This window comes from Symphalangus syndactylus, chromosome 7, assembly GCF_028878055.3.
Source record: "Symphalangus syndactylus isolate Jambi chromosome 7, NHGRI_mSymSyn1-v2.1_pri, whole genome shotgun sequence".
Classification (NCBI taxonomy): domain Eukaryota; kingdom Metazoa; phylum Chordata; class Mammalia; order Primates; family Hylobatidae; genus Symphalangus; species Symphalangus syndactylus.
In genome coordinates, this window is record NC_072429.2 from 102,374,516 (window position 1) to 102,396,706 (window position 22,191).

At 37.7% G+C, this 22,191-nt stretch overlaps 1 protein-coding gene across 33 annotated transcripts in view; it reads left to right on the forward strand.

Annotated features, from left to right (window-relative positions):
- Positions 1–22,191, forward strand: part of RIMS2 (regulating synaptic membrane exocytosis 2) — a 775,242-nt gene that overhangs the window by 130,108 nt on the left and 622,943 nt on the right. For 15 of the 33 annotated variants that reach the window (XM_055286968.2, XM_055286976.2, XM_055286982.2 and 12 more), the window contains exons 2-3: positions 18,183–18,215; positions 18,602–18,688. The exons of the other annotated variants lie outside the window; for them this stretch is intronic. In XM_055286968.2, coding sequence (XP_055142943.1) covers positions 18,183–18,215; positions 18,602–18,688 — 120 coding nt within the window. The remainder of the gene's footprint in view (positions 1–18,182; positions 18,216–18,601; positions 18,689–22,191) is intronic. 33 annotated transcript variants of the gene reach the window in all.

The following is a 22,191-nucleotide window of genomic DNA, read 5'->3' on the forward strand; positions in this document are numbered from 1 at the left end:
CCATAAAAAATATTGATGTCTGTTGGGGGAACCAGCCCCCAATGTTTCAATGTAGGTTCTTTCTATTTTCCCTAAATGTCAGCTGGTCTGAGAAATAAAGAAAAAGAGTACAAAGAGAGACATTTTACAGCTGGGCCTCCAGGGGTGTCATCACATATTGGTAGGACCATGATGGCGACTTCGAGCTGCAAAACCAGCAAGTTTTTTATTAGGGATTTTAAAAGGGGAGGGAGTGTACAAACAGGGAGTAGGTCACAAGGATCACATGCTTCAAAGGGCAATAAAGATCCCAAGGCAAGGCAAAATTAGAATTACTGATGAGGGTCTATGTCCTGCTGTGCATGCATTGTCTTGATAAACATCTTAACAGGAAACAGGGTTCGAGAGCAGACAACCAGTCTGACTAGAATTTACCAGGCTGGAATTTCCCAATCCTACTAAGCCTGAGGGTACTGCAGGAGACCAGGGTGTATTTCAGTCCTTATCTCAACCACATAAGACAGACACTCCCAGAGCGGCCATCTATAGACCTACCCCAGGAATGCATTCCTTCCCCAGGATTTCAATTATTAATATTCCTTGCCGGGAAAAGAATTCAGCGATATTTCTCCTACTTGCACGTCCGTTTATAGGCTCCCTGCAAGAAGAAAAATATGGCTTTATTCTGCCCGACCCCGCAGGCAGTCAGACTTTCTGATTATCTTCCCTTGTTCCCTGAAAATCGCTGTTATTCTGTTCTTTTTCAGGGTGCACTGATTTCATATTGTTCAAACACACGTTTTACAATCCATTTGTACAATGGTGGTCCTGAGGTAATGTACATTTTCAGCTTATGAAGATAACGTGATTAAAAGATTAAAGTAAATACAGGCATGAGAAATTATAAGAGTATTGATTGGGGAAGTGATAAATGTACATGAAATCTTCACAATTTATGTTCAGAGATTGCAGTAAAGACAGGCGTAAGAAATTATAAAAGTATTAATTTTGGGAACTGATAAATGTCCATGAAATCTTCACAATTTATGTTCTTCTGCCTCGGCTCCAGCCAGTCCCTCCGTTCAGGGTCCCTGACTTCCCGCAACAGATGTCCTTTAAGAGTTCATCAAGAAAGTAAAAAGAGGGATCAGTTTTACAACGGAGAACTACTGACTTCAAATGTTATAACATAATGATTGTCAACCCAAAGTAGTAATCAGTTAAGATCATTTTATTTGGTGTAGAAAAAATAATCATTTATACCTTTCTTCATGCTTTAAATTTAGATGAAGCATACTTTCGGTGCTTTTAATTTATGTTAATCTAGTGCTTTTCAAGACCTAAATGCGCCTGCTCCTTTATGTAACTGGGTAGTGAATTTACAGCTTCCTTCATGGATTCAGGCTCTCCAAAGTTACTGAACAACTGTATGCATTCTATCTAGACCTCAAACAATTTCACAATCCAGAGTTACCTATGATTAATTTTGTATAATCATTGTAATATTAGCAAATTAGCTACTTTATATAAGGCATTGAGGAAAATAAACAGGTGAGGAAACAAAACATTAAGAGAACAAAAAAGAAACTATGGCTGGTTCCAGACAAGTTGGGTATGTGCACTCTATTTTCTCTACTTATTACAATTTTAAAACTCTAGACAAAATTCAAAAAACAACTAATAAAAGACCTTACAAGAGAAAGAAAATAAAATGGACTGGATAAGAACTTCAAGAGAAAACCCCTGGGAGTGTGTGGGAGTGAGATCCCTGTTTTTTCTTGTTTTTTTTTTTTTTTTGAATCAGAATTTCACTCTTGTTGCCCAGGCCTGGAGTGCAGTGGCATGATCTCGGCTCACCACAACCTCCACCTCCCGGTTTCAGGCAATTTTCCTGCCTTAGCCTCCTGAGTAGCTGGGATTACAGGCATGTGCCACCACGGCTGGCTAATTTTGTATTTTTAGAAGAGATGGAGTTTCTCCATGTTGGTCAGGCTGGTCTCGAACTCTTGACCTCAGGTGATCCACCCACCTTGGCCTCCCAAAGTGCTGTGATTACAGGTGTGAGCCACTGTGGCTGGCCCCTGGGGTTTTTTGTTTTGCCCTCTCTATACCCCAACATGGGCACTAAAGAGACCCACAACCGAGAAATATCAACAGACCCATATTAAAAAAAAAAAGAGGTCTCAAGGAAAGCCTGCTGTCTCTAGCTAAAGGACCAGAAAAAGGACAGCCAACAGAACAAAAACATTTTGATTATACTTGCCTGCTCCAGAAAAATAGCATAAAAAGAGATAGACTCCTTCCCTTCTCCATGGAGCACTGCAGCTACCCAGATTGTGAGCAGAGCTCTGTCCACCAACCACAGTCTGAAAAACAAAGTGGCACCCTCTCCATACCTGTGGGGATTGTGGTAAGAGCCCTTTTATCCTTGCCCTGCGATAGTGAGAGAGGCCCCTGTTCCCAGATGCAGGCTCTCAGCAGAAACTATATTGCATCCTTGCCCTTCAATAATGAGATAGTACCCCTTTGCCCCTGCCCTGCACCTGCTGCAGCTGGGTGCTGCAGCCAACGGATTGTGGATAGACCCTCTCCTCCATCCCCATGATGCAATAATGAGCCAGAATACCATATCCTCTCAATTAGAGAGCTGAAGGAGGATTATCGAGAGGGTTAGAGGAAATAATTTTTATAATCTGCATATGAAGTCCTGGACAGATCCCTGAACAGGCAATGCATGAAGCTGACCAAAATCAAAACAGCAAACACTTTAAGAACTCAACAGTGGTATAGAATAACTCCTGGATTTTAGATTGGCTTCGGGATAACACATAAGTGGGGCAGACCAGAAGCATGTTGGAAAGGCTTTGAGAACTAAACTGACATTTGAACTGCAGCCCACAAAAATAAGCTATATATATGCAACCTAACAGGAAGTAAAAAATAGGAAGAAGGGTGTCATAAAATAATATGTAAAAGGTACAGGATACCATTTAAAACTACTTGTCATATTGAGCACTAGGAAAATTTCAATTCCAATGAAAAAATACAATTAACATATGCCAACACTAAGATGATATAGATGATGATTAATTCCAAATATTTTAAAGCAGCTATCATTAAAAGGCTATCACTTTAGAACTAAAAAATGCAATAACCAAAACAAAAACCACACTAGATGAGCTCAATAGTAGAAAAAGATGAAATAGGAAGTAAACTATAAACTTGAAACCTGAGTAATACCAATTTTAAAATCTGATGAACAGAAAAAACAAATTAACAAATGAACCATCTTGGATACTCTGGCAGTACAAAGGAAGGCAGGGAGAGGGGGCAGAAAATATCTAACATATGTGTCCTCAGAGTCCCAGAAAAAGAGTACAAAACTAAAAAAATTTTTTAAGAAATATGAGCAAAAGCTTCACAAATTGGGGGAAAGTCATAAACATACAGATTCAAGAAAGTGAGTGAACCAATATCAGGCCAAACCAAAAGAAATTCACGCTGAGACACATCATAATCAAATTTCTGAAAACTGAAGACAAAAAAAGAATCTTGAAAGCAGCCAGAAAGAAATGATGCTGAACATAGGAGTAATAATAGTTTGACTAGGAGAACAACAGCAGATTTTTTTGAATAATAGCAGATTTCTCATCAAAACCCATAGACTGGAAGTAAATGGTTACATTTTTGAAATGCTGTAACAAAAGAACTATAAATTCAAAATCTTAAATCTAGCAAAAATACCCTTCAAGAATTAAGGTGAAATGCAAAGCATTCTCAGATGAAGGAATTCTAAGAACATTTGTCACCGCAGGCTTACTCTGAAAGAATATATAAAGGCAGTTTTAGAAACAGATAGATAGGAAATAGTAGGAGAATCACTAGAACCAGGGAGGCAAAGGTTGCAATTAGCCGAGATCGTGCCATTGCACTCCAGCCTTGGCAACAAGAGCAAAACTCCATCTCAAAAAAAAAAAGAAAGAAAAAAAGATTTCTACATGCTACTTACAGTAGTAAGATGTTGAAAGACTATGATAAGTCACACACACAAACACACACATATTCCTAGAAAACTATGAAAAGAGATGTGCCCAAAACACTATAGATAAAATAAAATGAAATACTAGAATATTAAAATATGCTGCAGTAACCCACAAAAGAACAGGAAAAAAGGAACCAAGAAAAAGAAAAACAGTGAGAACAGGTGGAACACAGCCCAAAATATCATTCTAATGAGCAGTGAATTGAGCTATTTTTTTTTTAATATGCTTGTTGGCTGCATGTATGTCTTCTTTTGAGAAGTGTCTATTCATGTTATCTGCCCACTTTTTAATGGGCTTGCTTGTTTTTCTCTTGTAAATTTGGTTAAGTTACTTGTAGACGTTGGATATTAGATCTTTGTCAGATGCATAGTTCACAAATATTTTCTCCCTTTCTGTAGGTTGTCTGTTTACTCTTGAGAGTTTCTTTTGCTGTGCAGAAACTTAAGTTTAATTAGATCCCATTTGTCAATTTTTACTTTTGTTGCAATTCCTTTGGTGTCTTTGCCATGAAATCTTTGCCTGTTCCTATGTCCAGGATGGTATTGCCTTGGTTTTTTCCCAGGGTTTTTATAGTTTTGGGTTTTATATTTAAGTCTTTAATCCATCTTGAGTTGATTGTTGTATATGGTGTAAGGAAGGGGTAAGGAAGGGGTCCTGCCTCAATCTTCTGCTTATGGCTAGCCAGTTAACCCAGCATCATTTATTGCATAGAGATTCTTTTCCACATTGCTTATTTTTGTACGTTTTGTTGAAGATCAGATGGTTGTAGATGTGCAGCCTTATTTCTGGGCTCACTATTCTGTTTCATTGGTCTATGTGCTTGTTTTTGTACCAGTACCATGCTGTTTTGGTCACCGTAGCCTTGTAGTATAGTTCAAAGTCAGGTAATGTGATGCTGCTGGCTTTGTCTCTTCGCCTAGGATTGCCTTGGCTATTTGGCCTCTTTTTTGGTTCCATATGAATTTTAAAATATATTTTCTAGTTCTGTGAAGAATGTCATTAGTAGTTTGATAAAAATAGCACTGAATCTAGATTGCTTTGGGTAGTATGGGCATTTTAATGAAATTGATTCTTCCTATCCATTAACATGGGATGTTTTTACATTTGTTTTTGTCTTCTCTGATTTCTTTGAGCAGTGTTTTGTAATTCTCCTTGTAGAGATCTTTTACCTTCCTGGTTAGCTGTATTCTTAAGTATTTTATTCTTTTTGTGGCTGCTCTGAATGAAACTGTGTTCTTGACTTGGCTCTCAGCTTGGACATTGTTGGTGTATAAAAATGCTGTTGACTTTTGTATGTTGATTTGGTATCCTAAAACTTTGCTGAAGTTGTTTGCTAGATCTGAGCTTTTGTGTAGAGACCATGGGGTTTTCTAGGTGTGGAATAATATAGTTGGCAAATGGAGATAGTTTGACCTCATCTTTTTCCATTTATATGCACTTTATTTCTTTCTCTTGCCTGATTCCTGTAGCTAGGACTTGCAGTACTGTGTTCAATAGGAGTAGTGAGAGAGGGCATCCTTGTCTTGTGTCAGTTTTCAAGGGGAATGCTTCCAGCTTTTGCCCATTCAGTACAATGTTGGCTGTGGGTTTGTCATAGATGACTCTTGTTATTTTGAGGTGTGTTCCTTCATTTCCTAGTAGAGTTTTTAACATGAAAAAATGTTGAGTTTTATCAAAAGCCTTTTCTACCTCTATTGAGATAATCATGTGTTTTTTTATCTTCAGTTCAGCTTATGAATCATATTTATTGATTTTTTTTTTTTTGAGGTGGAGTCTTGCTCTTTCGCCCAGGCTGGAGTGAGGTGGTGTGATCTTGGCTCACTGCAGCCTCCGCCACCTGGGTTCAAGTGATTCTCCTGCCTCAGCCTCCCAAGTAGCTGGGATTACAGGTACCTGCCACCATGCCTGGCTAATTTTTGTGTTTTTAGTAGAAACGGGGTTTTACTATGTTGGCCAGGCTGGTCTGGAACTCCTGACCTCAGGTGACCTGCCCGCCTTGGCCTCCCAAAGTGCTGGGATTATAGGCATGAGCCACTGCGCCTGGCCATATTTATTGATTTTTTTTTTTTTTTTGGGGATGGAGTCTCGCTCTGTAGCCCAGGCTGGAGTGGTGGGATCTCAGCTCACTGCAAACTCCGCCTCCTGAGTTCACGCCATTCTCCTGCCTCAGCCTCCCAAGTAGCTGGGACTACAGGCACCTGCCACCACACCCGGCTAATGTTTTGTATTTTTAGTAGAGACGGGGTTTCACTATGTTAACCAGGATGATCTCTATCTCCTGACCCCATGATCCGCCCACCTCGGCCTCCCAAAGTGCTGGGATTACAGGTATGAGCCTCCACACCAGGCCTTTTTTTTTTGAGATGGAGTCTTGCTGTGTCCCCCAGGCTGGAGTGCAGTGGTGCGATCTTGGCTCACTGCAACCTCCATCTCCCGAGTTCAGGCAATTCTCCTGCCTCAGCCTCCTGAGTAGCTAGGACTGCAGGCACGTGCCACCACGCCCGGCTATTTTTCTTTTTTTTGTATTTTTTTGTCTTTTTAGTGTAGATGGGTTTTCACCATGTTGGCCAGGCTGGTGTCAAACTCCTGACCTCAGATGATCCACCTGCCTCGATTTCCCAAAGTGTTGGGATTACAGGTGTGAGCCACCATGCCCATCCTGATTTTTATGTGTTGAACCAAACTTGCATCCTGGGGATGAAGCCTACTTGATCATGGTGGATTAGCTTTCTGTTGTGCTGCTGGATTCCATTTGCAAGTATTTTGCTGATTTTTACATCATGTTCATCAACAATTTTGGCCTGAAGTTTTCTTTTTTTAATCTTGTCTCTTCCAGGTTTTGGTATCAAGATGATGCTGGCCTCACAAAATGAATTGGGAGGTGTCTTCCCCCTCAGTTATTTCCTATAGTTTCTGTAGGAATGGTACTACATCTTCTTTGGACATCTGGTAGAATTTCGCTGTGAATCCATCAGGTCTTGGGCACTTTTTGGTTTTCAGGCTATTTATTACTGACTCAATTTTGGAGCTTGTTATTGGTCCTTTCGGGGAATCAGTTTCTTCCTGGCTCGGTCTTGGAAGGGTGTATGTGTCCAGGGATTTATCCATCTCTTCTAAGTTTTTTTGTTGGTGTGCATAGAGGTGTTTGTAGTAGTTTCTGATGGTTGTTCCTATTTCTGTGGCATCAGTAGTAACATTCCCTTCATCATTTCTAATTGTTTTTATTTGGATGTTCTCTTTTCTTTATTAGTCTAGCTAGTGGCCTATTAATTTTTTCAAAAAATCAACTGCTGGATTTGTTGATCTTTTGAATGGTTTTTTGTGTCTTGATTTCCTTCAATTCAGCTCTGATTTTTGTTATTTCTCATCTTCTGCTAGCTTTGGGGTTGATTCGTTCTTGCTTCTCTAATTCTGATCCAGTTGTGAAGCTAGGTTGTTAATTTGAGATCTTTCTTACTTTTGATGTAGGTTTTTAGTGCTGTGAATTTCCCTGTTAACACTGCCTTAGTTTTGTCCCAAAGACTCTGGTAAGTTGTATCTTTGTTCTCATTATTTTTAAAGAACTTCTTGATTGCTGCCTTAATTTCATTATTTACTCAAAAGTCATTCAGGAGCATTTTAATTTCCATGTAATTGTATTGTTTTGAGCGACTTTTATTGTGTTGACTTTTATTTTTATTGTTCTGTGACCTGAGAGTGTGTTTGGTGTGATTTCAGTTCTTTTACATTTGTTGAGGATTATTTTATGTTTAATTGTGTGGTTGATTTTAGAGTATGTTCCATGTGGTGAGGAGAAGAATGTATATTCTGTTGTTTTTGAGTGAAGACTTCTGTAAAGGTTTATCAGATCCATTTGGTACAATGCTGAGTTTGGGTTCTGAATATCTTTGTTAGTTTTCTTGTCAATGATCTGTCTAATTCTGTCAGTGGAGTGTTGAAATCTCCCACTGTTATTGTTTGATAGTCTATGTCTCTAATTCTCTAGGAACTTGCTTTATGAATCTGGTTGCTCCTGTATTGGGTGCATATGTATTTACAATAGTTAGGTCTTCTTGTTGAATTGAACTCTTTACCATTATGTAATTCCCTTCCTTGTCTTTTTTGATTTTTGTTGTTTTGAAATCTGTTCTGTCTGAAATGAGTATTGTCAACCCTGCTTTTTTTTCTGTTTTTTCATTTGCTTGGTAGATTTTTCTTTATCCCTTTATTCTGAGCCTATGAGTGTCATTATGTGTGAGATGGGTCTCTTGAAGACACCATACCATTGGGTCTTTTTTATCCAGCTTGCTACTCTTTGTTTGCTGTTTAAGTGGGGCATTTAGCCCATTTATATTCAAGGTTAGTATTGCTATATGTGGATTTGATCCTGTCATTGTGCTGTTGGCTGATTATTATGTTGGCCTGTTTGTATGATTATTATGTTGGCTTGTTTGTGTGTTATTATGTTGGCTTGTTTGTGTGGCTTGTTTTACAGTAACAGTGGTCTTTGTGTTTATGTTTGTTTTTGTATTAGGTGATAGTGGTCTTTCTTTTCTATATTAGTGCTTCTTTGAAGATGTCTTGTAAGGCAGGTTTGGTGGTGAGGAAGTTTCTTAACATTTTCTTATCTGAAAAGGCAGACAGGCTTGCAGTTGTCCCTGGAGGCTCTGTCCAGGGAGTTGCTGAGTTGGTACTGACTGGATCCATAGCTCTGGTGGGGTGTGGTTGGAGGCCCAGGCCTGGATGACCCACCCGGTGAGGAGATATGGGAATGGGCACCCACATAACACTCTGGCCACTTTTCCATAGGGCTGCTTCAGTATGCTTGGGGCCCTTTCCAGTCCCTAGTCACCTCGGATCTTCCAGAACCTGGAGGTGTCACCAGTGAAGGCTGTGAAACAGCAAAGGTAACAGCCTGTTCCTCCCTCTGGGAGCTTTGTCACAGGGAGGTACTGACCTTTTACTGTTCCAAAGACACCTGCAGGAAGTGGCTGGAGACCCCAGTTAGGAGGTCCTGCCCAGTGAGGAGGAGCAGGATCAGTACCTGCTTAAGAAAGAAGTTTGGCCACATTTTGGCAGAGCAGCTGTGCTGTGCTGGGGGTCCACCTCAGCCCCCAGTCATGTCACACACTCTGAAGCCTAAAGGCTGGAATGGCTAAGTTGTCCAAACAGCAAAGATGGCAGCCTACCCCTTCCTCTAGGAGCACTGTACCAGGGGGAATTTAGATCTCTTTTGGCTGGAGAGCTTGGGAAGGGGGTAGTTGGAGGCCTTAGTTGGGAGGCCTTGCCCAGTGAGGAGAAACAGGATCAGGTACTCCCTTAAAGCAGCAGTCTGGTCTCATTTTGGTAGAGCAGCTGTGCTGTGCTGGTGGATCCCTTCTACTCCAGGTCAGCTCACACTCTCCAAAGTGTAAAGGCTGGAATGTCTAAGATGCCTTAACAGCAAAGATGGTGGTCTGCCCCACTGCCTGGGAGCTACTTCTTAGGTAGGTGCAATGCTGCTACTGGTAGCTGGCTGGAATTTCAAGCCAGTGGCTTTTATCTTGTGAGGTGCTGTGGAAGTGGGGCCTGTGGGCTGTTGCTGGTCAGTGCCCTGGAGTCAGTCTCTTTCTTAGGGGTGTGCACAGAAGTCTAACCTCCCAGTTTGCTGGAACTGCAGCTACTTTTGTCAGAAATTTTAAGTATCTATCACTCTGGGGTGTCCATGCATGCCTGAGCAGCTGCTCTGCCGAGACTCCATGTAGCTCTGTTTATCAGACTGAAGGCCCTGGTTGAGTGGGTTCACAAGGAGATCTCTGATTTTCACTGAGAGAACCTGGTAGAGCTTCTGGAGATAAAACTTATGCAAGTGTGTTGGCACCCGTAAGACTGAGAAACTAAGATTTGGAATTTGAAACTTAGATGTAGTCTACCCTGAGCCTCTGGCAATTAATTATAAAGTGTTTGTGGATATATTGGTTCCACTTGCAGGCCGCTGTTCCTGGGCATTTGGTTCGGGTAAGCTGTGCAACTTTGTATTCATCTGTTTGTTTAGTTTTTGTGGCAGCAGTTTGCAAGGTCACATTAATTTCTTGATGATGCTAACAAGAGTTGTTGATTTTCAGTTCAGCTTTTTTTCTCATTTTGAGGATGGGAGTGATAATTTCCAAGCTCTTTATATGTCAGATTGGAAACGAGAATCTCATCAGCTTCTTGGAATTGACGAATGTAGGAGTTCACTGTTAATAATGTTAGCATATTGTCAGAGAAATAGGTGATGTAATTAGTTTCTCATATTACCAATTTTTGATTCATTATCTCAACATTTTAATTTTGGTGAGATACTTTGTAATGTGATTTTTCTAAAATATTGGCAAAAGGAGAAGAATAATTTTATACTTTTAATTGTATTTAAAGACATTTTAAATATTTATTTAAAACATAAATATAAAATATAAATATTTTAAATATTTATACATTTTTTTGGGAGGATGATGCAGATGTTATACATTTCATATATAGATGTTTTTACAAAACCCAGTTTTAATAATTTAGATTTTTATGCCTATGTTTTCTAGTAAAGATTTTGAAATTGGAAACTGATTTTTAGATTAATATCAACATGTTTATGATAAAAACTTGTCGCTGATTAACAGCAACATGATTTCTTGCAGATTCTCACCCAGGACTTCTTTAACAAGTAAATGAGCTCATTTACATATTTATTTCAGTATTTCTTGTTTTTAGCATACTATTATTTGGTGAAGGGTCATTTTAATTGTTCTTCATTTTAATGAGCTCATATGGTAATCTTTCTTTGCCATTATCTTTTTATTTGTGAATGTTTTGTTTTAAAAAGAGATTTTTATATTTTTCTCAAAGAAATACAAATTTTCTAAATAGAATTCAGTGTCACTATAGTTTGCTTGTGTTTGAATGTTTATATGACATTTGGTGTTAAAATAATCTTTTAAATATTAAATCCATTTTGTGACTATATTTAAATACTAAATGATGTGACTTTCATTCTTGCAAATAAGATATTACACTCTGAATTTTATAAAGAGAATACAGGATATAATTTTATTGTTAATATAGAAATATATACCAATTATATTTGTTATTGTGACACAAATATGTCTAAGAGTATGCCTTTCATTTATTACTATATCATTAAAAAATGAACACAGTGTAAAAGTGAATCAATTTGATCTAAAGAGAATTTAATTTACAGTGTTAGGTATAGGCTTCTAATGAAAGTCTAGGATTTTGCTGACCAGTTTTCATGACTAATTCTTAGTTTCCCTTTGAGAGGGTGAAAACTAATAAACTGATCATGTAGTCATAAGTTTACCTCTTATGATAAGTACTAGGAAACTGAGAAGCCAAATTTCAGAGGCCTTTATTATGCTTGTGCATGATTTTTCTCTACCTTATAAATATCCAGTCTTATTTCATTTTGATACTCAGTGATCTATATTGGGCCAGTCTCCCTTAATTTCCCGAATATTGTGAAAGCAGTACACACTAATAGGTCTGTAGAAGGAATAATTTAATTTTAATAAAGGAATATTAAAAACATGAATAATATTAATTTCATGTGCGTCCATGTGAAGAGACCACCAAACAGGCTTTCTGTGAGCAATAAAGGTGTTTATTTCACCTTGGTGCAGGCGGGCTGAGTCTCAAAAGAGAGTCAGTGAAGGGAGATACGGGTGGGGCCGTTTTATAAGAATTGGGTAGGTAAAGGAAAATTACAGTCAAAGGGGGGTTGTTCTCTGGTGGGCACGTGTGAGGGTCACAAGTTGCTCAGCAGGGGAGCTTTTGAGCCAGGATGAGCCAGGAGAAGGAATTTCACAAGATAATGTCATCCGTTAAGGCAGGAACAGGCCATTTTCACTTCTTTTGTGGTGGAATGTCATCAGTTAAGGCAGGAACTGTCCATCTGGATGTGTACTAGCAGGTCACAGGGGATATGATGGCTTAGCTTGGGCTCAGAGGCCTGACAATTAATCCCAAGAATGACTCACTAAATGTGTGCCACATGAGGTGGAAGTTTTTTTTTAGTTAGGTGTACCTAATTTTTCATATCATATGCATCATGAATTAACTGTCTCCTTTTTTTTCTTCAACTCTTATTTTAAGTTCAGGGGTACATGTACCAGATGTTCAGGTTTGTTACATAGGCAAATGTGTGCCATGGTGTTTTGCTGCACACATCATCGCACAACCTTTGTATTAAGCCTAGCATCTGTTAGCTATTCCTCCTGATGTTCTACCTCTCTCCACACCCAGCTCCGAAAGGCCCCAGTGTTTGTTGTTTCCCCCATGTGTCCATGTGTTCTCATCATTCAGCTCCCACTTATAAGTGAGAACATGTGGTATTTAGTTTTCTCTTCCTGTGTTAGTTTGCTGAGGATAATGCCTTTCAGCTTTATCCATGTCCCTGCAAAGGACATGATCTTGGGCTGAGACAATGGGGTTTTCTAGATATAGGATCATGTCATCTGCAAACAGAGATAATTTAACTTCCTCTCTTCCTATTTGAATAGAATTTATTTTTTTCTCTTACCTGATTGCCCTGGCCAGAACTTCCAATACTATGTTGAATAGGAGTGGTAGGAGAGAGCATCCTTGTCTTGTGCTCATTTTCAAGAAGAATGTTTCCAGCTTTTGCCCATTTAGTATGATATTGGCTGTGGCTTTTTCATGTATGGCTCTTATTATTTTGAGGTATGTTTTTTCCATAGCTAGTTGAGAATTTTTAACATGAAGGGATTTTGAATTTTATTGAAGGCCTTTTCTGCAACTAATGAGACAAATTATGCATTTTTTGCCTTCAGTCCTGTTTATGTGAAGAGTTACATTTATTTATTTTTGTACGTTGAATTTTGTACATTTTATCGTGGGAATGAAGCCTACTTTATCGTGGTGGATGTGCTTTTTGATGTGCTGCTGGATTCGGTTTGCCAGTATTTTGCATTTATGTTTGACAGTTTTTACATAGATGTTCATCAAGGACATTGCCTGAAGTTTTTTGCTGTTATTGTATCTGTGCCAGGTTTTGGTATCAATGTGATGTTTTTGCATTGATGTTCATCAAGGACATTGGCCTGAAGGTTTTTTATGTTGTTGTATCTGTGCCAGGTTTTGGTATCAGTATGATGTTGGCCTCATAGAATGAGTTAGAGGGGAGACCCTCCTTTTCAATTTTTTGGAATAGTTTCAGTAGAATGGTACCAGCTCTTATTTGTACCTCTGGTAGAATTCAGTTGTGAATCCATCTCGTCCTGGGCTTTTTTGGGTTGGCAGGCTATTTATTACTGCCTTAATTTCAGAACTTATTATTGGCCTATTAACAGACTCAATTTCTTCCTGGTTCAGCCTTGGGTAGGTGTATGTGTCCAGACATTATTTGTTTCTTATATATTTTCTAGTTTATGTGCATAGAGGTGTTTATAGTATTCTCTGATGGTCAGTGGTGATATCCTTCTTATTTCTGATTGTGTTTATTTGATTCTTCTTTCTTTTCTTTTTTATTAGTCTTATCTAGTGGTATATTATATTAATTTTTTTTAAAAAAAACCAGCTGCTGGTTTCATTGATTTTTTTTTGAGGGTTTTTTTTTTTTTTTATCTTTGTATCACCTTCAGTTCAGTTCTGATCTTGTTTACTTCTTGTCTTCTGTTAGCTGTGGGGCTTGCTCTTGGTTTGCCAGTTCTTTTAGGTGTGATGTTAGGTTGTTGAGATCTTTGTAGCCTTTTGATGTGGGCATTTAATGCTATAAATTTCTCTCCTAACACTGCTTTAGCTGCATCCCAGAGTTTTGGGTACATTGTCTCTTTGTTCTCACTAGTTTCAAAGAACTTTCTTATTTTTCCCTTAATTTCATTATTTACACAGGAGTCATTCAGGAGCAGGTTGTTCAATTTCAATGTAGTTGTGTATTCTTCAGTGATTTTCTTAATCTTGAGTTCTAATTTGATTGTGCTGTAGTCTGAGAGAATGTTTGTTATTATTTCAGTTCTTTTATATTTGCTGAGGAGTGTTTTACTTCAGATTATGTGATAAATTTTAGTTAATAAAATTTTAGTTAGATATAATTAAGTGCCATGTGGTGATGAGAAGAATGTATATTCTATTATTTCCTTGGTTCAGTTCTATAGGTATCTATCAGGTCCACGTGATTCAGAGCTGAGTTCAGGTCCTGCATATCCTTGGTAATTTTCTTTTTTTTTTGAGACGGAGTCTCGCTCTGTCGCCCAGGCTGGAGTGCAGTGGTGCAATCTCGGCTCACTGCAAGCTCCGCCTCCCAGGTTCACGCCATTCTCCTGCCTCAGCCTCTCCAAGTAGCTGGGACTACAGGCGCCCGCCACCATGCCCGGCTAATTTTTTTTTTTTGTATTTTTAGTAGAGACAAGGTTTCACCATGGTCTCGATCTGACCTTGTGATCTGCCTGCCTCGGCCTCCCAAAGTGCTGGGATTACAAGCGTGAGCCCCCACGCCCGGCCTATCCTTGGTAATTTTCTGTCTTGATGATCTGTCTCATATTGACAGTGGGGTGTTAAAGTCTCCACTATTATTGTTTGGGAATTTTAAGTCGTTTTGTCTCCAAGAACTTGCTTTATGAATCTGAGTGGTCCTGTATTAGGTGCATATATATTTAGGAGAATTAGCTCTTCTTGTTGAATTGAACCCTTTATCATTCCATAATAACCTTCTTTGTCTTTTTTGATCCTTGTTGGTTTAAAGTCTGTTTTGTCAGAAACTGGAATTGCAACCCCTGTGTTTTCTGTTTTAAATTTGTTTGGTAAATTTTCCTCCATCCTTTTATTTTGAGCTTATCTGTGTCTTTGCATGTGAGATGGGTCTCTTGAAGACAGCATGCCAATGGGTCTTGGCTTTTTATCCAGCTTGCAATTTTGTGTCTTTTAATTGGGGCATTTAGCCCATTTACGTTTAAGGTTAGTATTGTTATTTGTGAATTTGATTCTGTCATCATGATGCTAGCTGGTTATTTCGCATACTTGTTTATGTGTTTGCTTCATAATGTCACTGATCTGTGTACTTCAGTGTGTTTTTGTAGTGGATAGTAATTGTTTTTCCTTTCCATATTTAGTGTTTTGTTCAGGAGCTCTTGCAAGGCAAGGCATGGTGGTGGAAATTCCCTAAGCATTTGATTGTCTGAAAAGGATCCTTTTTCTCCTTCATTTATGATGTTTAGTTTGGGCGAATATGCAATTCTGGGTTGGAATTTCTTTTCTTTAAGAACGTTGAATATTGGCCCTTAATCTCTTCTGGCTTTTAGGGTTTTTGCTGAGAGGTCCCCTGCTATCGGATGGGCTGCATTTTGTAGGTGACCTGGCCTTTCTATCTGGCTGCCTATAACATTTTTTTCTTTCATTTGTGTATTTCAGAATCTGATTATTATGTGTCTTGGGGTTGATCTTCTAATGGAGTATCTTACTGGGGTTCTCTGTATTTCCTGGATTTGAATGTTGGCCTGTCTTTCTCTGTTAGGGAAGTTCTCCTGGATGATATATTTAAGAGTACCTGAAGTACTCTTTCAGATACCCTAATCAGTCTTAGGTTCCATCTTTTTAAATAATTTCATGTTTTTTGGAGGTTTTGTTCATGCCTTTTCATTTTTTTTTTTTTCTGTTCTTGTATGCCTGTCTTACATCAGAAAGACAGTCTTCAAGCTCTGAGACTCTTTTCTCTGCTTGGTCTATAGTTCTCATGTTGTGTTTTTCAGCTCCATCAGGTTGGTTATATTCCTCTCTAAACTGGCTGTTCTGGCTATCAGCTCCTATATTGTTTTATCATGATTCTTAGCTTCTTTGCATTGGGTTACAACATGCTCCTTTATCTCAGCAAAGTTTGTTATTACCCACCTTCCGAAGCCTACTTTTGTCACTTCAGCCATGTCAGCCTCAGCCTAGTTTGTGCTCTTGCTGGAGAGGTGTTGTGGTCATTTGGAGGAGAAGAGCCATTCTGGCTTTTTGAGTTTTTAGTGTTTTTGTGTTGATTCTTTCTTACCTTTATGGGCTTACCTACTTTTGGTCTTTGGGGTTGGTGACATTTGATTCGGGTTTTGGGGTCTTTCTTATTGATATTGTTGTTGTTTTCTGTTTGTTTTTCTTTTAATAGTGATGGCACTGTTTTGTGGGGCTGCTGTGGTTTGCAAGGGGTCCCCTTCAGACCCTAGTCGCCTTCATTTTTCTCCTACCCAGAGTTATCACCAGTGAAAGCTGTGAACCAGCAAAGATGGCAGCCTTCCCCTTTTTCTGGAAGCTTTGTTTCAGTAGGGCACTGACCTGTTGCTGGCCCAAATATGCCTGTAGGAGGTGACTGGAGACTCCTGCTGGGAGGTCTCACCCAGTCAGGAGGAACAGGATCAGGGATCTGCCTGAAGAAGCAATCAGGTGGCCCTTTGGTAGAGCAGGTGTGCTACATTCAGGGGTCTCTTCTTTGTCTGGACTGTTTGTATTCTCCAAAGCTGGCAGGCTGGAATGGCTGAGTCTACTGAACTGCAGAGATAGAGAACCCCTGGGAGCTTCATCCCTGAGAAAGATCAAAGCTCTGTCCGGAGAATCCTTGCTGGAGTGGCTGAAGCCCTCACAGGGAGGTCTTGCCAAGTGAGGAGGAATGAATTGGGTTCTGCCTAAAGAAGCAGTCTGGCCATGATCTGTCAAGGCAGCTATGCTGCTCTGTGGAGGACCCCTCCTCATCCAAACTGCCTGTATTCTTCAAAGTTGGCAGGCTGAAATGACTGAGTCTACTGAACCGGAGAGATGGTGGTCACCCATCACCCTGGGAACTCAGTCCTGACTCAGGCAGACTCCAGCCTGCTGCTACCAGCTGGCTGGAATTCCAAGCCAGTGGGTCCCAACTTGTGAGGCACCATGTAAGTGGGGCCCACAGAATGATGCCACTTTGCTCCCTGGACTCAGTCCCCTTCCTAGGGGCATTCACAGATGGATCTCCTGCCTTGCCACAGATTCTGGGGCCAGAGTACGCAAAACTCCTGGGTCTCTGTGTGTGTCTAAGCAGCGGCTCTGCTGAAACTTCACATAGCTCAGTGTATTGGACCCAAGGCCCTGGTGATGTGGGTTCACGAGGAGATCTCCTGATACATGGGTTGCAAGGATCTGTGGGAGAAGCGTGGTTTCCTAGGCAGGTCACACAATCACTGACAGCTTCCCTTGGCTCCGTGCTGATCCCAGGTGGGCTATCGCCCTACCCTGCTTCTCTTTGTTCTCTGAGGGTCAAGTTGTTTGCTTAGTTTCAATGTGAGAACTCAGATATTTCAGTTGAAGGTGCTGAACTGACTTGCTCCTTTCATTCCTTTCCTTGAGCGCTGTGGACTGCAGCTGCTTTCAATTGGCTGTCTTAGCTTTCCACAACTATCTACTTCTAAATCAGTTTCTGACCGTGAATTTTTAGATTTTTGTAATATAAAAATATCTTCTCATCTCAGAGAATTAGAAAGCAGTTTTTTCTATATGCTATTTTAGACAAGACTTTATTGAACTCAGCAGAACTAGAAGTAAAGCACTGACTTGATTATTATAGTTATTTCTATACTATTTATTTAAATTCATTTTCAGTCTGGAATAGTTGTTTGCATAATTAACTTATGAATATTTCTAATTTAATATACCTAGTTATTTTAATAGCTATTTTAAGAGAGTTTGGATACCTGCCCTCCCCCACCTCCCATTCCTTTCTCTGCTCCTTTAGGCATAAAGAAGTTCATTTGTAAGGCTTTTAAAAGTACATTCATAAATCTCTATGTTTAATTTAAAATACTTAGGCCTTTGCTTCAATATTAAGGAAAAATTTAAAAAAGAGAATCTATTTGCGCATAACTAAATGTAATTGTGTTTAACATAGTATGTTAAAATAATTATTTAAAAATCTTCAATATCAATAAAAATATTCAGAAAACTTCAGGACAAAATCATTGCTTTAAAACAGAGGTAGAATTTTAATATTAGTTTTCTGTTAAGGACAAATGATTCATTTTCTCCTTTTTTGTGTAAAATTGATTGAAATATATAATTTCAATATATGGCAAGGCACTAAGTCTTTCTATATAAAATTCTTATTTTTGGTGTCCATTTTATATGAACACAAATTTGTAAATAGAAATCTCTTCATAGTACAGTGCACTCAGTTGTGCAAACTTATCTTTTTAGGGTCAAAGAAGAACACAAACCACAACTGACACAGTAAGTAAATGTATTAAGAGTGTAGTAGGCTTGACTTCTGTACTTTTGCCACATACTGCTTTCTGGTATTAGCTTACACTAATACTGGATAGGCTGCAGCTAGTGTGTCTTCTGCTTTCTGACTCTCTAGCTTGTAAGAGAGCTGCTTGCAGTTTCTTACATCACCCACATAGTGACTGGATGTAGTTTTTTGCTGCCTGCTTGTGGACTAGTTAAGTGTTCAAATTTAATTTCCCTACATTTTGACTGCCTGGATGATAATCAGAGCTCACATTACCATTGGCTGTAGCTTTTGTGCCTGTGTATTTTTATTATGGATAAGAAAACGTTAACCTACATTGTTATTCATTTGGTTATTCAGTCACATTATTTGCTTATTTAAACAGGTGGTTTCCCTTTAGTGGAATCACTGAACTGGTAAATAACGTTCTTCAGCCCCAGCAAAAACAACAAAATGAAAAGGAGCCCCAGACGTAAGTAAGCTGATCTATATAGACTAAATATTAACTCTATAGTATAACATACTGAAAAGTATGTGTTAAAATACTGTCCTTGGAATAGTATGCCCTCAGAAAGGAAAATTGTTCGGTTAGGGTTTGATACTGTTACCCTTAATGGAAATCTAAAAAGAAGGCAAGGATAATTAATAGGGTAGTAAAAAAGAAGAGGTAATTCCCCCCACCCCACTATATTTTAGTATAAATAATGTAAGCCATACTTATTCAGTAAAACATCCTTTTCTAACAATGGAATATATAACTAGAGTGTGTTTCTTTCAAAAATTGTTCTAGAGGACATTAAAAGATTAACCCCCAAATTCAATCTTTGGTCAAATAGTTTTGGAAAGGTTGTTTTAAAAAAGATTAAGCAAGTTTCTTTATTATAATTATTCCGAGAACCCAAATATGCTGCAAGGGTATTAGAACATACACTGTTTAATACATTTATTTGACCACTGAATCCTGTTTTTACTAAGCATTTCATTAGGTTATGAAACTTAATTTGGGAAATGCGGCAATATATTCTCACACTGACCTGAAACATTAAAGAAGTATTTATTTCTTTTTTTTGTTATTAGATTAAAAAACACTGTTTAAAAGGTTGTTCACTTCTGTAGCATTTTAATTTTGTGCAAGCAATATTATTTATGTTGTGAAGTTGAGGTAGCTGAGGATGTGAGAGAGACTGCATATATTTAAATTCCAGTATTATCCTGACAGTTGCCATAATATTCAGATGTGCTCCAACCACTTAGCCTCTGTGCTTCCTTTTGAATTATGACTTTGGAGAAGCTGGTTTGGTTGTAGGAATGGACAAGTTGACAAGTGACATGGACTCTAGGAGGGAATGAGAATGACGAGTATGATGAAACACTCAGAAAAACATTCATGCTTTGCCTTTAATGCAGAGTAAAAGATAAACATCTTTTATGTCTTGTTGCTATTGATGAGGATAATCTCCTCATGCATTTTATGCTACTTTGCATTCATTTTATGTTATATTTTGTCAGGGTTTTAGTTTCAACTGAAGTAAAAGTATGATGTGTACTCTTCCTAATAGTTAATATGTAGTTCTCAAATTGGAACTTCTCCTGTACTTAAGGTCGTTGAAGTCAGGCCAGTATTTGTCTTGCCTACTGTTTTATTCTTGGCATTTAGCAGAATGCCTAATACATAGTAGGAACTCAATACATATTTCTTCACAATTGATTTTTCATATTTTATCCTTTTATGATACAGGAATTTTATAACATAAGGAGTAAAATTAAATTTAATAATTTTGAACTAGCAAGCATTATATTAAAATGCCACACAGTGTCATTGTTTTGCTTTTTCACTATGGCACTGAAGCTTAAAATAAAATAAAATGGAGAAACCAGTAATAAAATATAATTAGATGTAATTTTGTCTTGGTTTTAAATGACTTCAGTTAATGTATCTTGTGTGTGAGGTTTTGAAAATAATTAAGACTGTGCCATATTATGTATTAATTACCATGGCCATTAAATAAAATGACAGATATTTTGTGAGTAACTTTTAAAAAATGATATTTAGATTACTGTGACAAAGTGACATTTGATTGGCATAAACACAAAAGAAATCACTTTAATAATAAATATAATCCAATCTGCTTTGATTTTTGGATAGGAAGATGGTAGAAAAAATTAGCACTTTTAGATGATTTAAAAATTAATTCTTGATTAATTGGTATTTCAGTTTTCTTTGACAACTAATTCATTCTTGCTCTGTGATTTATGTAGTTTTAAAAATTAAGAATCAATAGATTCTCTTAATAGCTACATTCTTCATCTTACATTCTTGTTACATTGAAGATTTTTGGTATGTAATTTTCTAGAAGCCTTCCTTTTATCTTTCTGAACCACAGACCAGGGTTACTTCTGAATGCCCTTTGATTTACTTACTCTCTATTCGGATTTATAAGGCTTCGTCTTTCTGGGCTATCTTATTTCTTTCTCAATATGAATACTATGTGAGTGGGTTAACTTCCTATCTGCTTACTTTCTATTATTCATCCATAAAATTATTTTTGGGAGCTGAATTCCAGATATTCATTTTAAGTTTTAAATGTTAAAAAGTAAGTTTTTCATATTTTGTGCAAATACTTTCTTAGTAGAATAATGAAATATTCTACCAGATAGCTAGTATTAAAAATCTATTATGTTTCCTAAACACTAGTTCATTTTAATCCATTTATATAAATTCCATTTTGCAGTTGTTGAAAAATGTAGCAATGATGTAGGCTTCTCGAGGTCTGTATTTTTGAGGCTTGTTCATTTTATATTCTTTAGCATAACAGGAAGATTTACTAATTTTGATTTTGGTAATTGATGTGAAATTATCGATATAAGTAGACTATTGTATTCAACTTTGACTTTTCATGAGATTTGAGGCATAGAAAATTGAATGAGCCATTTGTTTTAGTTGCCAGTTAATTCACCCTTTGTAGAAACTGCTTAATATATAAATTAAATAATTTTAATATTATTTAATTTCTCTTTTCTTTGGCTATTTTTTGCATCAGCATTAAAATGAGGGAAAGTTTTCCGCAAAGAGAATATAACATAACATAGGTTTTATGTTAGGTATAAAACAAACCTCTGGATAATTAAAGATGGAAATACTAGGAAAAATGATAAATGCCTTATAATGTGACTGTCATTTTAACTTTGTATCTGCAATACATAGCAAAATGGTAAACGTAATTAAGAAAGTTTCTAATGCAAATACATTAAACTAATCAATTGGATTACTTTACTTTGAATTTTATATTTTAGTTTTATTTATGTTTTGCTATGATTAATAAATGTACTTTTGAAATACTAGGAAAATCTAAAATTTGAATTATTGGAATTAGATAACCACCTAATATAGTAATCCTCTTTGGTTGTGAGGTCTTTTAATAGAAACAAAATGTTAAAGGGAAGAGTGTTTTAAGCATAGGGAACATGATATGTGAAAAGTCTTTAAGTAGCAAGGGACACAAAGAAGACCAACATGGTTGTAGTATAGTAGATGAGAGGGAGTGTGGCAGGAGATGAAGTTCCAGAGGTAGGACTCAGATAGGGCAGTGGTTTTACAGAGAATGATAAGGAGTTTGAATCTGACTTTCAGTATACAGGGAAGATATTGAAGAGATTTAAACATGGGAGTGACATGATTTACTTTATGTATAAAAATCATTCTGACTGCTCTATGAGTAGCATGAATGAGAATGAAAATGGAGAGAGCAATGGAAAAGGCCTTTTTTGAGGACTTTGCTAGAGATAGTGATAACCTGGACCACACTGATTACAGTGAATACGGTGAAGATGGAGAGAAGTAAATTGAGAATATATTTGAAGATTGAAATGATATGATTTGTCGGAGGAGAAGATTTAGAAGTTGTTGAAGAGGGGAAAAGAACCAAAGATGAGTCCCGGGTTTCTAGTTGAAAGAACTAATTGGGTCATGATATT